The sequence below is a fragment of the Battus philenor genome, unplaced genomic scaffold (genome assembly GCF_028537555.1).
Source record: "Battus philenor isolate CCGP_79_NKW_IND1 unplaced genomic scaffold, ilBatPhil1.0.hap1 SCAF_2, whole genome shotgun sequence".
Lineage (NCBI taxonomy): Eukaryota > Metazoa > Arthropoda > Insecta > Lepidoptera > Papilionidae > Battus > Battus philenor.
In genome coordinates, this window is record NW_027181682.1 from 11,680,502 (window position 1) to 11,696,333 (window position 15,832).

The following is a 15,832-nucleotide window of genomic DNA, read 5'->3' on the forward strand; positions in this document are numbered from 1 at the left end:
TGCACGTGCAGGTCAACTTTTTCTTCAAGGGAAACAGACTAACGCAAATTTCAGACACGACGCTGTTGTTATAGATTTTCGATTGATGTTTATAAACAAAAGACACGGTAGCTACGCATGCGCTGCGCCTCGTTCGCGCATCTTAGTTGGCACATTACGCGTTTCCACTTTTCGTGAAACATATGTCCGATAAAGCAACAAAATTTTCCTTAACACAGCTGATAGTAGAAAATTTATAACAATGGGTAACCAGTTTAAAAATGTAGCAGTCATTGCTTGTTTGAAAACATTCCTTTTTGTCTTCAATGTGGTTTTCTGGGTGCGTATAAATTTTTATTTTATATATGTCGTCGTTGCTGCACGATTTAAAAAAAAACTTTTGCTTTTCAATAAATATATTTGATACAAATATTGAAACAAGGTGCACAAAGTTCAGACTATTTCTTTTATTTACGAGTCTTACGAAATTTGCATGAATACAAAGTAAAATTATTTTATGTATTACTTCAGCGCTTTATTAATTAAAATAAAATCTCCCCAAAAGTGTCTTAATTTTTGTTATTTTTATATAATGTAATGTATGAATCAAACAAATATTTTTATATATTTACTAAAAAATATTAAATATTTAAATAATTAAATTTTCACGCATCAATTTTTAATAATTTTTTAATATAATTCTATTATCATTGATAATTAAATTAATTAAAATAGTATTGAATTAATTATATTTAAATTTTATAAAATTATCACCCTACCGTCTAACCTTTCAATTCAAAGAAAAAATTTTATGTTTTTAAAAAGAAAACAAATTTATGTTCGTCACTAAAACAAAAATTTAAACATTTTACTTAAAAAAATATAGTCTAATTTAGTTTTAAAATCATTTGTTATATTCTAAAAGCATCTTTGAAGTGAAACATGACACAAAATTTTCAAAATGATAAAAAAATCTTAGGTAAGTACTATTTTGAAGGACACACCATTTATAGCAGAAAAAATACGAATTGAACAAAACTAGAGATATACAAAAAATAAAGTCTCATTTGAATTTTACATATGTTTACATTTGATATTTATCAGTAACAATTATTTTCAGAATGCCATTTAGATGAATAGTAACGATTCTTTTTTTTTTGAACAACCATTTTTAGCCTTATAATATATTGCAAACAAATTTATAGTTGACAGGTCTACTTTTGCTAGTAGCGGGATTATGGGCGGAGTTTGATCTATACAAGTATATGGAATTGTCACCGGAGTTCTCGGGGACAGCGCCACATGTATTGATTGGTATCGCGAGCCTTATTGTGATCATAACCTCTGTCGCCTTCTCGTGCATAATAAAGGGTCAACCAGTGCTACTATACATCGTAAGAAATGCTTTGAAATTTTTTCGTCGTAGTGTTACCAAAAAGGCTGTTCCGCGACATACCTTTATGCGCGCGGAAAGACGGAGGAGTGTCGGCTGCTCCATTCCATTAGTCCGTCATCAACGCTCGAGAAAGTGAAGCATAAGCATCATTGGCGGTACAGCGGTTTCGGTAGCACTATAATAATTTTTTAACATTAATTTATAACAAGAATATTGAAGTTTTGCAGAAAATATCTTACTAGATCACTAGACTGGTGTAAGTCACGATTTTAAAACAGACAAAGATTTGAAAAATAAAAAAACGACTCACAGGCATATTATGCGAATAGTTCTTTCAATGGAGTTCCCGCTAGAAAATTTTACAAGACAACAGTTAGGATGATTAAGAGACTTGTTATAAATCATAAAGACAGAAGACACAGTTACATCGACTATTTTATAGAGTCGAAGTGCTAGGCAACCAACAGCTTAAGTTGTCCCGAATCTCCCTTAACCTCGGAAAACATGTTTTTGTAAAACATACAACATACTTCCCAATTCGGTAAAGCGAGAACCATCGAGCTTCGCTACCTTAACAAAGGTTTCAGGATAGGCGCCCTCTGCGACCTGCCACTTCAAACCGCGGAATCAGTAAATGACACTTGGGCAGTAATGAGAGTCTGGTCAAAAAAAAACTATTTTTTAACTAACCCTAGTTTAACAGTCGCATTTTTTGAAGAATATGCCTATACGATCTTTATTCTTTCACAGCGATATACAGAGTAATAAGATTATTTAGTTTCTAATCATAGTCTACCGGGCTAACGACAGTCAAAGCATCCTTACAGAACATGAGCTGGCATAAATTCTGCACAGAATCGTACCACTTATGGCAAAATAATTCAATGATTGCATTATTTAACCATAAATAATTGTATCGAAAATACACATGTAATACAGTTTAGTACGAAACGTCAATTTGGTACAGTACAAAAGATGATTTCGTATCCTAAAACACCAGAAAACTAAAACGTTCTAGAATATTTTTTAAGTTCAATAATTATTTACTTAAAAAGAAAATTATTTTACCTTCCAGATATTTTAGTTGTTCATTAAAAACAGTTTTTTTTTTAATTTCTATATCTATAATTTCAATCAAAATGAAATTATTTATTTTATAGTACGGAGGATTTCTGGCATGCATCTTCATGATGGACGTTGGAGTTGCAGCTTCAGTAGCCTGTTATCGGGACACCTTTCCCAAGAGTCTCTACGACGGGTTGACGCAGACTGTTAAAACCTACAACCCGCACAAGTCTAATTTTGACTTCGCACAATACAAGGTATATAAAAGCGTATCGGGCACAGGAACTTTGAAATAATGGTTTTTAATTATTTTACCCTTTATTTTTTACAAAGGCAAATAATATTATTAATTTTTTAACATTGTGCGCATGAGTGCGAGTTTGTTGGTATCGCCAGGAGAGTTCAGGCACATTTGTTTAATTATTATAATAAAAAATTCCAACTACAATGCTAATATTTTTTAATTGTTATACTGGTGAAAGCTATAAAGAGGTAAATTTATATTAGCTCATTTGACAGCAAAAAGTTTTTACATCTATTTCTAATCGCCACGTCTAAGTCTTTTCTATTGAAATGGGACTAAATAACTTCTGGCCGTATCAGGAACAGATAGTAAACAATAATATAAATAACAAATAATTAAATTATGAAGTAATTCGAATTTCGAAAATGTTTTTTTTTATATTGTCATTGCTTTAATTATTGTTTCTGCAACCATAGATATTTGGATAGGGTGTACATCAATTAATAGCATACATATATATTCGTATCTTTAAAGCTAATTAATCTGTAATCGACCATCTTGTAGAATTAAAGTCAAATATATAAATCGTATTATTTAACTTATTGTCTATATCGTGGGAATATTTATAGACTCTAAGTTAATGTTGATAAAAGTATTAAAGTATCCAAAAAATATGTTCTTATTTAAAATATATGCATGTTGCAGTTACAATGTTGCGGCGTATCAAATTATACGGACTGGATAAAATCATCGCCAATGAAGGTGATTCCGATGTCATGCTGCGTCGACCCTACTCACTGCATAACGGCAAACTACAGCGACGTCTATTCCAGGGTTAGCTTCAGAATACTGATAAAACTAGACCGTCTTGGCTTGTGATTAGTGATCTTGATTTTAAGAACGCACCGTTAGTTTATGCGAAGGAATTTACGCAGAATATATTTTACGCGAAAAGTACTCGAGCAAATTGAATTAACCAGAATCGCAATTGTTTAATTGAACTTACAACAATAAATAAAAAAATACAAAGTTATGGTGTCTATATTATACAACAAAATAGGTTTTGCAACTTGATCAGTCTGGACCCAGAAACAAGTGATTCAAGTTGAATTCAATCTTTACCAACACAAACCAAAATTAGTAACGTTGTTTTATATTTCTTACATAAGTGAGATCTCCCTTTTGTCCCTTAATTATTTTTTTAATCTGTCTGTTTTCCGTCAATGAATACAGATCATCTAATTTAATTTTTATTTGCAGGGCTGTTATGACGTAATAGTCGAATACTTGGAATCAAACATGGACATACTCATTGGTATTGCAATGGGCACAGCCCTTCTTCCGTTAATTGGAGCGGTGTTATCGTGTTCGCTGGCAATTTACATAAAGAAATCCAAATACGACGTCATGAATTAATTCAAAAAACCTTGTATCTGACCCTAAGAACGATTGCATTTGTCTTCTCCTTTAGACTGAATATATTATACTTATTAGAGTTATACTTCTATTAACCTGTTTTATCTATTCAATATTTTATCACATAGATATATACATTATTTTTACTTGTCCTCTCTTAAAGCGTTAAGTGCTAAATATTATATTATTGTCTATTCTTATTAATGTCATCATATAAACATTATTAAAACTATATTTCATGTTAATAAAATTTGAGCATTGCAACTTGTGTTTTTTTTTTTCGGCAATATTGTAATAAGTAGCTAAGCTTAGTTCAACGCTCCTTAAGCAAACTTGTGTAAAGATGTAGAATAATGGATGAATGCTTTGATATGGATTATGAGACAATCAATTATTTTAAGAGTTCGTAATAAATGGACGTCTAGTTTAAGGTAAATAATTTTAAAATCTTCAATTTTTACAAAGAAAACAAAACAACAGGTTGAGATGATATGTATGCTACCGGTACTTTAGAATTTCGAAGAATTAAAGGTTAGAAGCGAGTAATTTACTGTTGTGGGTCACTTAAGCAATGGCACGTCTATGCCGCCATAAGTAGTACATAAGGTTAACTTTGTTTCGGTTTGAAGGCAAATGAAATTAGGAAGCAAACGATTATAGGATGGATCGTACCGATCGTAGGAAATCATCAGGATGTTTAAAATACTAAATCTTGTTTTTGTATTTATTTAATAATTTTAAACCTTATAAATCAAAGTTCCTTTTTCATTTCACCATATTCTAAACGTTTTTTCGCTAGTGCCCGGCAAACGAATATGTACCAAAAAATCCTATTTTGCATCTAACCGCTTTTGGTTTAACTCAATAATCTATGGTATAAATAATTAAAGAGAAAATAAAAAATATAATTAACGAGAACCTTCATTTTAAAGTAATATTATAATTTTGAATGTCATTTTCTTCCTTCTAACCTCACTCACCATTGCAGTGGATTTAATTTCTGAATGATCTTCATTAGCTTGTTTGTTATTTCTAAGTGATTGGATAAGTGATTAATAAAATTTGATTGAGATTATTTTTTTTTATTGTGTTTCCTTAGACATTGATTTGTGTACAGTGCTTTGAAATAAAAACAGCATACACCCTCGGGCACGAGCTCGGGGGTGTATTACACGGGTGAGGCTCAAGATACGATAGCAAAATAAATCGATGTGCCGACATCGTCAACGACCGCACAGATATTAGCGTACAATCTGAGGATGGCTATTAGGAGTAGGGATATGGAAGCTGTCGCGCGAACCTTAATGTTGAAAACAGGACATTTTCAGGGCTTTGTGAAAAAGGAATAAGACACCAATGATTGAAAAAGAATAATACTAATAACTAGCTAATTTCAGTTAAGTTCTAAATAGTTTAAAATTTAAGTTAGGAAATAGTTTAAGAGACTAGAGTAATTGAGCTTAGTAAACATGCAGAAATGTGACAAAAAATATAGCAATATTAAATTTAATTGTAAAAACGAAGGCACGGATGCTAATGTCTGTGAATATAGATGAATTAAATAAAAACTCCCGAGTGCCGACCTTCGTTATTTCATAAAATTTATAGTTTCTGGGCGTATGCTCCCAACATAGGTAAGAACGATGGCAAACTGAAACTTTGCCCATGATGGCTATGACAGGAAACAAGTACCAAAGGAGTGGCTGGGGGTTGAATCTTTCTAAACTGTCCACCCACCGAGGAGATTTTTATAATAGTTATCAAAGTATTATATGTAAAATTGAGTTCCTATGCTACAACATAAGTTACTATTATTTTTATTTAAGCAAAAAGGCGTATGGCAAGGTAGAACCACTTGATACAAAATGTATGGCAACGGGTAACTTAATTTTAGATATTTGCGGTTTTTGCACGAGGCTTGGTATTTATTAACATATCGCTCCTTATTCACGCTTCCTTCATTCGCGTTTTTACTGTTCGTGGATAATAAAAATGCAACCCAATTCTTATATACGCGGCTAAACTTTCAACTTTGCCTAAAGTATGTCCTTAAATCTTATCGCCGAGGATTTTAACATAAAGCGCCTTTGCCGCGATCGATGTTATTGAGAATGAAAGCAACCTTATTCTATATACTCAATGGATTAAGTATGTTTTTTTGGAGGAAATTAAATATAGCAAAATGCATCGTAAACATAAGAGAACCATTGGAAGAACTGAAGCATTACATATTGAATATTGAAAAAACTGTGACCTGCTCGGAGTGCGGAAAATGACGAAGAATGCAAAAACAAAAATAATAATAATATAAATAAAAAATGAAAATACAAAAACGGTGCAAGTTGAAACTTTGACTGCTAACATAGCCGAAATCGCGAATGGAATTGGACGAGATTGGTTGAAACAAATAGAATCAAGTAAAATTCGAGAATTGCTTGAATTGTAAGATGAAGATTTGACTGAAACCAACTAAGAAGAAATGTTAAATCCAGAGCCCATTAAAGAAGACTGGAAACGTGACATTTAAATTGAAAATTCGTAGTGAAGGTTTGAGAATGTTAAATGAGCTTTGCGGTTTCTTTGTGAACACATCCATCTGTGGAACAGTCTTATTTTTAAGAGGCGAATTGCTAATATGACTGCTGGTTATCAGTTTCGATTGAAAGAGCTTTTAAAAACTGACAAGCAAGAGAAAATTGCAAAATTTTTTAAACCATTAAGCCTTAAGATGAATAATCAAAAGGTTAAAAAACTTTAACGAAATAGATTCTTACACATTTGTTTTTTTTTTAATTTTGTATTATATTGTTGTGTGAATGTATCCCTTACTATTCATACACCCTAAATTAACCCAGGATCTAGACAGTTACCTAATTTGTAATATTACACTAAAAAAAGACAAAAAATTACGCTTTATAATTTGGAAAAATTAAATAGTTATTTTATATACCTTTGGTAACTATTACTTCATAAAGTAACAGGAATCAAATTCCATAGCTAGCCATTGCTCATTTCTATATTGGGAGCTTACACTGAAGACTTCTATAAAATAATGACATAGACTCTTGGAACATATTAATGAGGATAGATAGGAGGGAGTAAATTCTATTTAGTGTTCAAATCATTCATCCTGTTACTTAAACTAGGTTTCAATTTGGGAATAGAAAAAAAAACATTGTTACAATCATCTTATAGACTATATTTAAATCAGTAAATAGTAATTCATTTTAATCTAATTATTCACTGTCAGAACTATTCTTGTCTTCCTTAGGTTCTATAGGAACCTCTTGCTTGTAATGTCTATACTCTGGTTTCAATTCCCACATATTTTTATGTGGATTCTTTAAATTGTAATTGCAAACCTCTTTTAAAATTTCTTTCAAATATACTATGGGTTGTTTAGTTATCTGAAACAAAACAAAATTATAGATTCTATGATTCTATTTTTTTTTGTCATGGACAAATCTGTATTTAAAAAAGCAGAGTAGATTATATATATATTATGTAAAATTATAATTATAAAAATTACCTTTTGTAAGTCTTTAATGTTATAATATTGATGTTTTTCAAATGCAGCAAATAACATATTAAGTACAGCATCTTTATCATCACGTGCCTTTTTACCCTCAGCTTTCTTCCTCTCTTGATGTTCAATCTGTACAAAAATTACAATTTTTTTAAAAACCATCCACAAAAACAAAAGCATACTGCATATTTAGTGACAATAAAATCATTACTTATCATAGTTAATCCTTGTCATATATGTATTAGAAACAATATATTATCAATTCCAATAATAAATACAAAATATAATTATATTTTTTGTCATAAAGAAACTCACATTATGCTTATGATCTGACACTGGTTTGAAGTTTTGAACAATTCTGTCTAACTGTTGCACTTGTCTTTGTGGCATTGATGCTTTTCTAATAGACTCTGACTTAAGTTTGTAGTATGTGGTGTCAGCATAAGGCCTACATTCTAATTTTTGAACTATTCTACCTTCCATGTATAGCTTTTCTGATTCTGGGACGACTGAATCTGTAGTTGAGGCTGAAATACAAAATAGGCACAAATTATGACGTGTTAACAAATACTAAATACTTAAAGATATAACATGTAACAACTAGATAAAAAAAGAAAAATAATTATTTTATAGTACATACGAACAGCATGAGAAAAAACGCCTAACGACTGTCGTGTCACATTAGACACGTCAAGACGATGCTCCTTTGGTATGTTCTGTTCCCCGGGATCCTTAAGGCAAAGAACGGCTTCCGAAAGAGATAGTTGTACTTGTGCTCTTTGCCCTGGTACTCGCGATATTTTTAATTTTCCTACTTCAATGTTACCGGGAGCTTTCTCCCATTTGTTTGCTATATATTTGGGAACTTTAACAAGCCACACTCCTCTCCCAGTATTCGATAAATCTAGTTCCCGATCGACGTGTGGAACGACGTTAGTATTATTCATTTTAACAGTGAATATATTTAACAATTTTTATATTTAATTATGAGTACTGTGTATATTACTAAAATAATAAAGTTATATCTTTTAGTTTACACAAGTTACTAAAACTTTGTTAAGAACTGATAACCATAATTTAACTGTCAATAGAAGTCAATGTCAAAATCATATGCCTTTTTAAGTAACATACCAGTATAAAAATAATTTTACTGTGCTCAATTATTTTAATAATTTATATACGTAGCACTTTCGTTATTGATTGAGTACATTCGTGTTCTCTAATTCCAATCATATTTTTGTTTTAACTCGTTAACAACCTATAATTCAATAGTAAGTTCTACATTTGCTATGAAACTTATTAAAATGCGCACACTCAATATGAAACCTACGAGTGTTATTTATTTATTTTTTTACTATATGAATCTCTAAATGTCATTGTAAAATTACGTAACATTTACCTACAATAATTTTCATTTAACATACATTGTTAGTATCTAGTTTATTACCTTTAGAGCAAAAAGATTAATCATGAATGCTGAATCATTCATTGAAAGGGACATAAATATAATGTCATAAAAGTAATAAATTTTCATATTCTTTCGTGAATTTACACTGTTAATAAAATTAAAATAAATGTTATCTTATTTGAATGTACTTCACTCGTTAGTAAAGATCCGTACACGCATATATATCTTTTCACAAAAACATAAAGAGTTAAGGCTCTTTAGGAAACTTAAAAATAATTATAAATTACTTATTAATATCATTAGAAAAAGCAGAAAAATTATTAATCAGAGCTTTGTAAAGAGAAAAAGGAAACGACAATTCATTATTTTAGTGTCAGTGTCAAAGTCTGTTACTGTCACTTTTGCTATTGGTAAAGAAAAAGATTGTCGTTAACGAAAATCGAGTTATGTTATTACCTTATTTATTAATATTATTTTTTAAAAATATTATGACCACTTAAATCCTTACGGTGTTATTATTAATTTCTTCTTGAAATTAGCAGCTCATAGTAATGAGTAAAAATGTTTGGCTATAGTAAAGAAGCTGTTAGAGTGAAAGTCAAGGTTTGTATTGCATTGTGGGCCATTGGTTTTAGAAAAAGTTTAATGAAAAAATCGTCGCAAAATTTATTTATTAATTCAAAGTCATTGTCAAGTATTGTATATGTATTTTGGGACAATTACAAATAGAATTTTGGATAACTTTGACATAGATTACCATTTATAATATTTTTAATTTATTTTACAGAAGTGCGAAGGGAAACTACAGCCAGAATTAAGAAAGTTTTCTGTGGATCCACAAATCACTTCATTGGAAGTACTACAAAGCATTTTAATTAAAGCATTTGATATTAAATCTGATTTTACACTTTCATACAGGGCATTTGATGATTATGGTCAAGAGATTTATTTACCACTCCTTTCTGATTGGGATCTTGATGCTGCTTTTCTCAAGTGAGTTTAAAACTAAATCTTGATTATTTTTATAGCATTTTAAACATAAATTTCTTTGAATAACAAAATTAGGTCAATTTTGGACAATGTTCAATGCAGACAATACAATGAGAACCTTATAAGATAAATCGCCCTGTGAGGTGTAGGTCCCATGCTGGGAAACACTGGTCTATAGAATGTGGAGACACACTGTTCTTAGTGAGTTAGTCTGTACTTTCTGTATTGAACTGTAAGAGACATCTTTATTTATGAATGACTAGAGATATTGTATGTTTACATTTTTATGTATCAGTGTTTTTTTTTTATTAGGGCTCATAATATAGCTCTAACTCAAAAGTCAGAGCCATGTGTTCAGCTCAAAGTAGATATGAAACCATTTGCCGAGGCTTCAGAGGATTGGGAGCCTCCCAACATCAGTCATAGTCCTTTAGTTATACAGCAAAATAAAGAACAACCAACAGTCTGTCCACCACCTCAACATGTTGAGAAACAAGAACCACAAACAGGTTTTCAAGGATTAATTATGAATCAGGTATTCCTCTTTTGTGTCTATTTATGTCTAATATTTTGTGAAAATCCTTCTATTAATGATAAAAAATACTAACAAATATACTTATTAAATTAAGTGTTTGAATAAAAATATTGCACCATTATTTCTCTTAAATGACATACAAAAGCTTAGAAAATTTGTGCAATTTTAATAAATTTTGCTATACCAAATTTAAAATCAAATGATATGTGATATTTACCTTATAGGTTTCAAACATCCTCTTTCAGAAATTTGAAATGGCATGCCACTAGACTTTATACCAATAATAGGTATAATCATTATATCATAAACATTGCAAAAACATTATTTATGTTAATCAGAGATACAACAAACATTGTAGCTAGTGTGTTACGAAATAATCCTATATACTTCTCAGTGTTACTTCATAATTATTTTTTTTATATCTGAGTAAATACATGTGATTTCACCTGCATACTAACTCATTGCAATACTGCTGGAACTGTAAGACATAGATATCTGAAATTTGTTAGGAATATTCCTTTTGTTGAGTAAAGATCAGCTAAGAATAGCTTTTACAAAATTGACGGGTGGAACCTTGAGAAGTTTGAAAAGTGGGTTAGGGATGGCAAGATTTAAGTATAATTTAATGTTTATGACACTTTTAATAATTTACATTATGCATTATTAGGTAGAGAAAACATTTAACATAGTGTCAAGAGCTTTAAATTTGTATGAAGATCCAAACACACCTCCTCGTCCACCACTCAATGACATTGAGTTTAGAGCTTTCTTAGATGCAGTGGGCCAAATTACAAATACTACGAAGCTACGTGAGGTTATATACTGTGGGGGCATTGAACCCAGTTTACGGTAATATTTTAATGCACTATTTTTTTCAATTGAAAAAAAATATTTGTTTTCCAATATTAGAGTAGCAAGACTAATAGAGACAAAACAAGTTTAGTGTTTATTGCTATTGGTCCTGAAGTTCAAAAATCAGTATTTAATACTGTTGAATATTAACATTAGAATATTTGATTTTAGAAAAGTTGTATGGAAACATATTTTAAATGTGTATCCAGATGGCATGACAGGAAAAGAAAGAATGGACTATATTAAAAGAAAAGCAAATGAATATTATGCTCTTAGATCTCGTTGGAAAGACTGCATTCAGAAGGGAAAGGTATTTTTACGTTTTTATTTACAATTATATAGTGACTTTTTCTGTTACTATTATGTCACTAATGTCTACAGTGTTATCTAGTTGAGAAAAAAAATTATGTATAAACAAAAATCGTGTGAAACTGTTTATATTTCCGAACGAGCACCTTTTATATCTTTAATGTGATAAGTATAATAAACTTGGCTTTGGCATTTATACACAAATTTAACCTGCTATGTGATAAAATGCAAGTTTAAATTAGCAATATTTTTAAGTAAAGAGGTAACTCAACAAAAACTGTTAAACGGCACGAAGTATTATTGTGTTACAGAAAATAAAAAGAATTTTTATTGAGTCTTCATCATCAATTCTCTTGTAGGTGAACTCTGATCTAGCTTATGTTACAAGTATGGTTAGAAAGGATGTTTTAAGAACCGACAGACACCATAATTTTTATGCTGGTAGCGACGACAATCAGAATATTGCATCACTTTTTAACATATTGACGACGTAAGTGTAAATAATTGTACTTCTTAGAAATATAAAAATGCCTTTGCAAATATACAGGGTGGGCCATAAATTAACTAAATATATGAGATTTGAAAACTTTTTATAAAAAGGGAATTATTTTTGAAAGAGTCAGAGTTTATTTCTCAAAAACGATGTCACTGAAATAACCAGCATATTGATTTTTGTTCCTCGGCAAAGAAATCTTGAGATCGTTGAATCGCTTCGCTGATTTTTTCTTTCAGTTCACGTAGCGTATTGGTTTATGAATGTAACGACGACTCTTTAAATAACTCCATAAAAAGAAGTCTACCCGGGATATATCTGGGTTCCTGGTTGGATACAGGATATCGCCTTGTCTCGAAATCAGATTTTTCGGATACATTTCTTTAGCAACCGACAAAACTCGAAAGATGAGTAACAAGTGGCTCCAGTTATCTGAAACCGTATGACCATGTGCCACGAACTTGTGCGTCGTGTTTGCTTGGGGTGTGAGGTTTAAATGTTAAGGAATTATTGACCCATCCCTTATTATTACTTTTCAACAACAAATTGTGACAATAATATGGTATTTTTATGTTTTAGATATGCATTGTACCACCCTACAGTGAGCTATTGTCAAGGTATGTCTGACCTAGCTTCACCGTTACTGGTCACTATGGGCGATGAAGCTCATGCTTATATTTGTCTTTGCGCTCTCATGACCAGACTTTACCCTAACTTTCTGCTGGATGGTGAAGCGATGACGTTAAAATTTAGTCACTTAACTGAATCTTTACAAGTATACGATCCAGATTTTTATAACTATTTAAAATCGCAGCAAGCTGATGACTTGCTATTTTGCTATAGATGGTTATTGTTGGAAATGAAACGTGAATTTGCTTTTGATGACGCTCTCAGAATGCTAGAAGTATTATGGGCTTCCTTACCACAAAAAACCCCGTCTATTGAATTATCCTTGAAGGAAAAAGAATTTGATCCTATAGTGGAAGAAGAAATAGACCCTCCTCCTTTAAGTCCTTTAGTAAAAGCTCCTCGTGAAAACGCCTATACTAAGGTATGCGCAATACGAAGACAAAGCTCAAGTTTCAGTTTAGCAAACATAAAAGCTCCGAAGCTTATTACAACAAAGCAAACGAATCATAGCTTAGATGAAAATGTTACTCGAGAAGTACTCGCGAACACGTCGCTTAAACACGCCAAAGAATTTCAAAGTTTAGATGACGCAGTTCTACAGGGTCAAATGCAACCAAAAGCTGATCTGGAAACCGCAATTGACGCAGGCGAGAAAGAAATTTCAAGTATACAAGACGCAAAATTAATTCTTCCGCGGAATATGAAAAGTGTGCCTGAGCATGTCAAATCTACAGACAACACAATTTCAGATTGGTCAAGTGCTGAGAACTTGGTAAATGGTACCTCGCATACTGATGTCAAAGAAACGCCTTTAGGAAGTCAAATAAGATTATTAAGAGATAAAATATCTATTCACAACAATAGATTTTTCTCATCTTTAGACAAACTCGATGACCCAGTAGCGGACACGAACAGACCAAAAATTAAAATGATTAAAAATTTAAACGAATTTTTAAACTTTGCTACTGGTTCTAAATCTGGAACTATTAAACAAGACAAACTTCAACGAACTCAATCGACAACAGATAAGCCATCTTCGCGAGAATGTCCGAAAATTACTTTAACCAAAACATCTTTGGATGAGACTGATATAGTAGCACAAATGGAAAAAACTCAAAAATTTAATAGAACATTCAGATCTTTTATATCTGATACAAACGATGGAAGTAGTCCAGATGATTCTCAAGAATATTATCCGATGACTACGTCAATGACCAGAGAATTACGGCTTGAATTAGAACATTTAGATCGGCAAGTTTTCGGACCTTCTTATATAAATAGACGCAGTATGTTATGTGACTCTCCGTCTGATTCTACCAGCACTGATGAAAAACCGACTAATAACTATGCTGAACTAAAATCCGAATGCATTACAGCTATAGAAATACAGACAGAAAACGTTGAGTCTTCTGAAGTTATGAAAAAGTCACCCATGTTCGAAACGATTAAATCAAATGCGAGGAGCGTGGAAGATATATATCTATGGGAGAATCCTCTTCACAGAAATACTCCGACAACTCGCACCACCGCAAGCTGCCCGCAAACTCCCGACGAACAAGCGGAATTAGACTTTGACGGAGACACAGGAGAAATTTTCGAGGAACACTCCGGGAAAAAATCTATTACACCTATACGGCTGTTGCGGAAAAATCATTCGTTAGAACCACAAGACTTATATCTCGACAACAATAAGCATTCTGAAACGCATTCCAGCGAATCAGATTTATCAGAAAAAGAAGGAGCGCCATTAAGTAACACCAACATATTAAAAAACAATCAACAAGCGACAAATGCAAAGTCCCATAAATTTTTTTCAAACATGTCACATGAGTTAGAAAATGCCAAAAGAAACTGTGAATCAATCTTAATCGCGAAGCAATCCAACTTACATAGTGTAGCATCTACAATAAACAATTTTCAAAAAAAATATGAAGTGTTTAAACCACCCGCACAAAGATCTTCCACGTCCAATTCGGCTAGCGGAGAAAGTTCGAGTAAGCCCAGCATAAGCAGCCTTCCATCGCCATCTGTATTTGGAGGGGGAAATCCATTTCTGATGTATCTCTGTCTGACTGTTTTGCTACAGCATAGAGACTACATAATGAGAAATCACATGGACTACAATGAATTAGCAATGCATTTTGATAAAATGGTTCGTAAGCATAACGTTAACAGGGTATTAAACCAGGCGAGGCAAATGTATGCTATGTACTTGAAGCAGCAAGCGCATAAGACTGGCGATGTGACTACTTAACTAGTATTAATATAAGCACCGGGATCTCTTCAGTAATTTGCTCATAAGTTTGACTATTGTAATATAGAATAACACCAGTAGTTTATAAGTTTACATGAGAATCTATTGATTTCAATAATTATTTCTATAATTTCCGCCTTTCAATACAAAAACTGCTATCTGTGCAAGTATTAATTCTTCAAATCGTTAAATATTCCTAGGGGTACGTACATGGTATATAGGTTTGTTTGTAGAAAACTTATAATCTTGACATTTCCAAAGATTCTGATTGTGATATTATTTGCATTTTTTTACATTTAATAATTTAATTGAATTTCGTTGTACGTTGCATGTACTATAAAATTGTTGCACAACTCTACCTTAATGATTTATTAAAAACTATGCTTGCATGAGGAAATCAAGTATTTTACGAAGTATTAATAAATTCAGATTAATTATGATATAAATTTTTAAAATACTATGAAATTGCTATTTATCAGTAAAGGAACAAAGCTTGTGTGGCTTAAGATAAACCGTTAATCATGCGCGTATGTATTTAAACTCTTTAATATTAAATAAAGATATGTAAATAAATTATTTAAAATTTGGATTGTTTTTCAATAACCTTTTATTTGTTATAAAGGATAATGAAATATGTTTATGACGTAAACAGTCAATTTCATTTATATCTCTAGATTAAATATGTTTATCGGATCCAGACTTTGGGTTGCCGTGATGTTACATTATTCGAGGTTG

The 15,832-nt window shown here is 31.5% G+C and overlaps 3 protein-coding genes across 3 annotated transcripts; 2 read left to right on the top strand and 1 right to left on the bottom strand.

The window, feature by feature from the left end:
* The first annotated feature begins 241 nt into the window (after positions 1 to 241).
* LOC137922451 (tetraspanin-7-like) lies at positions 242 to 4,100 on the top strand. The gene is made up of 5 exons (XM_068765448.1): positions 242 to 319; positions 1,185 to 1,373; positions 2,536 to 2,697; positions 3,390 to 3,518; positions 3,945 to 4,100. Exons 1-5 carry the CDS (start codon positions 242 to 244, stop codon positions 4,098 to 4,100), a joined length of 714 nt encoding a protein of 237 aa, XP_068621549.1.
* A 3,205-nt stretch (positions 4,101 to 7,305) lies between these two features.
* Positions 7,306 to 8,697, bottom strand: TfIIFbeta (transcription factor TFIIFbeta). Its single transcript, XM_068765342.1, has 4 exons — positions 8,267 to 8,697; positions 7,942 to 8,153; positions 7,630 to 7,755; positions 7,306 to 7,507 (listed from the first exon to the last, which is right to left on the bottom strand). Exons 1-4 carry the CDS (start codon positions 8,571 to 8,573, stop codon positions 7,337 to 7,339), a joined length of 816 nt encoding a protein of 271 aa, XP_068621443.1. The 5' UTR covers positions 8,574 to 8,697; the 3' UTR covers positions 7,306 to 7,336.
* Positions 8,698 to 9,457: 760 nt separating this feature from the next.
* On the top strand, positions 9,458 to 15,580 carry LOC137922081 (uncharacterized). Its single transcript, XM_068764937.1, has 7 exons — positions 9,458 to 9,637; positions 9,822 to 10,027; positions 10,337 to 10,559; positions 11,227 to 11,408; positions 11,583 to 11,721; positions 12,080 to 12,210; positions 12,793 to 15,580. The coding sequence occupies exons 1-7, from the start codon at positions 9,596 to 9,598 to the stop codon at positions 15,095 to 15,097; spliced, it is 3,228 nt and encodes a 1,075-aa protein (XP_068621038.1). The 5' UTR covers positions 9,458 to 9,595; the 3' UTR covers positions 15,098 to 15,580.
* The last annotated feature ends 252 nt before the right edge of the window (positions 15,581 to 15,832 follow it).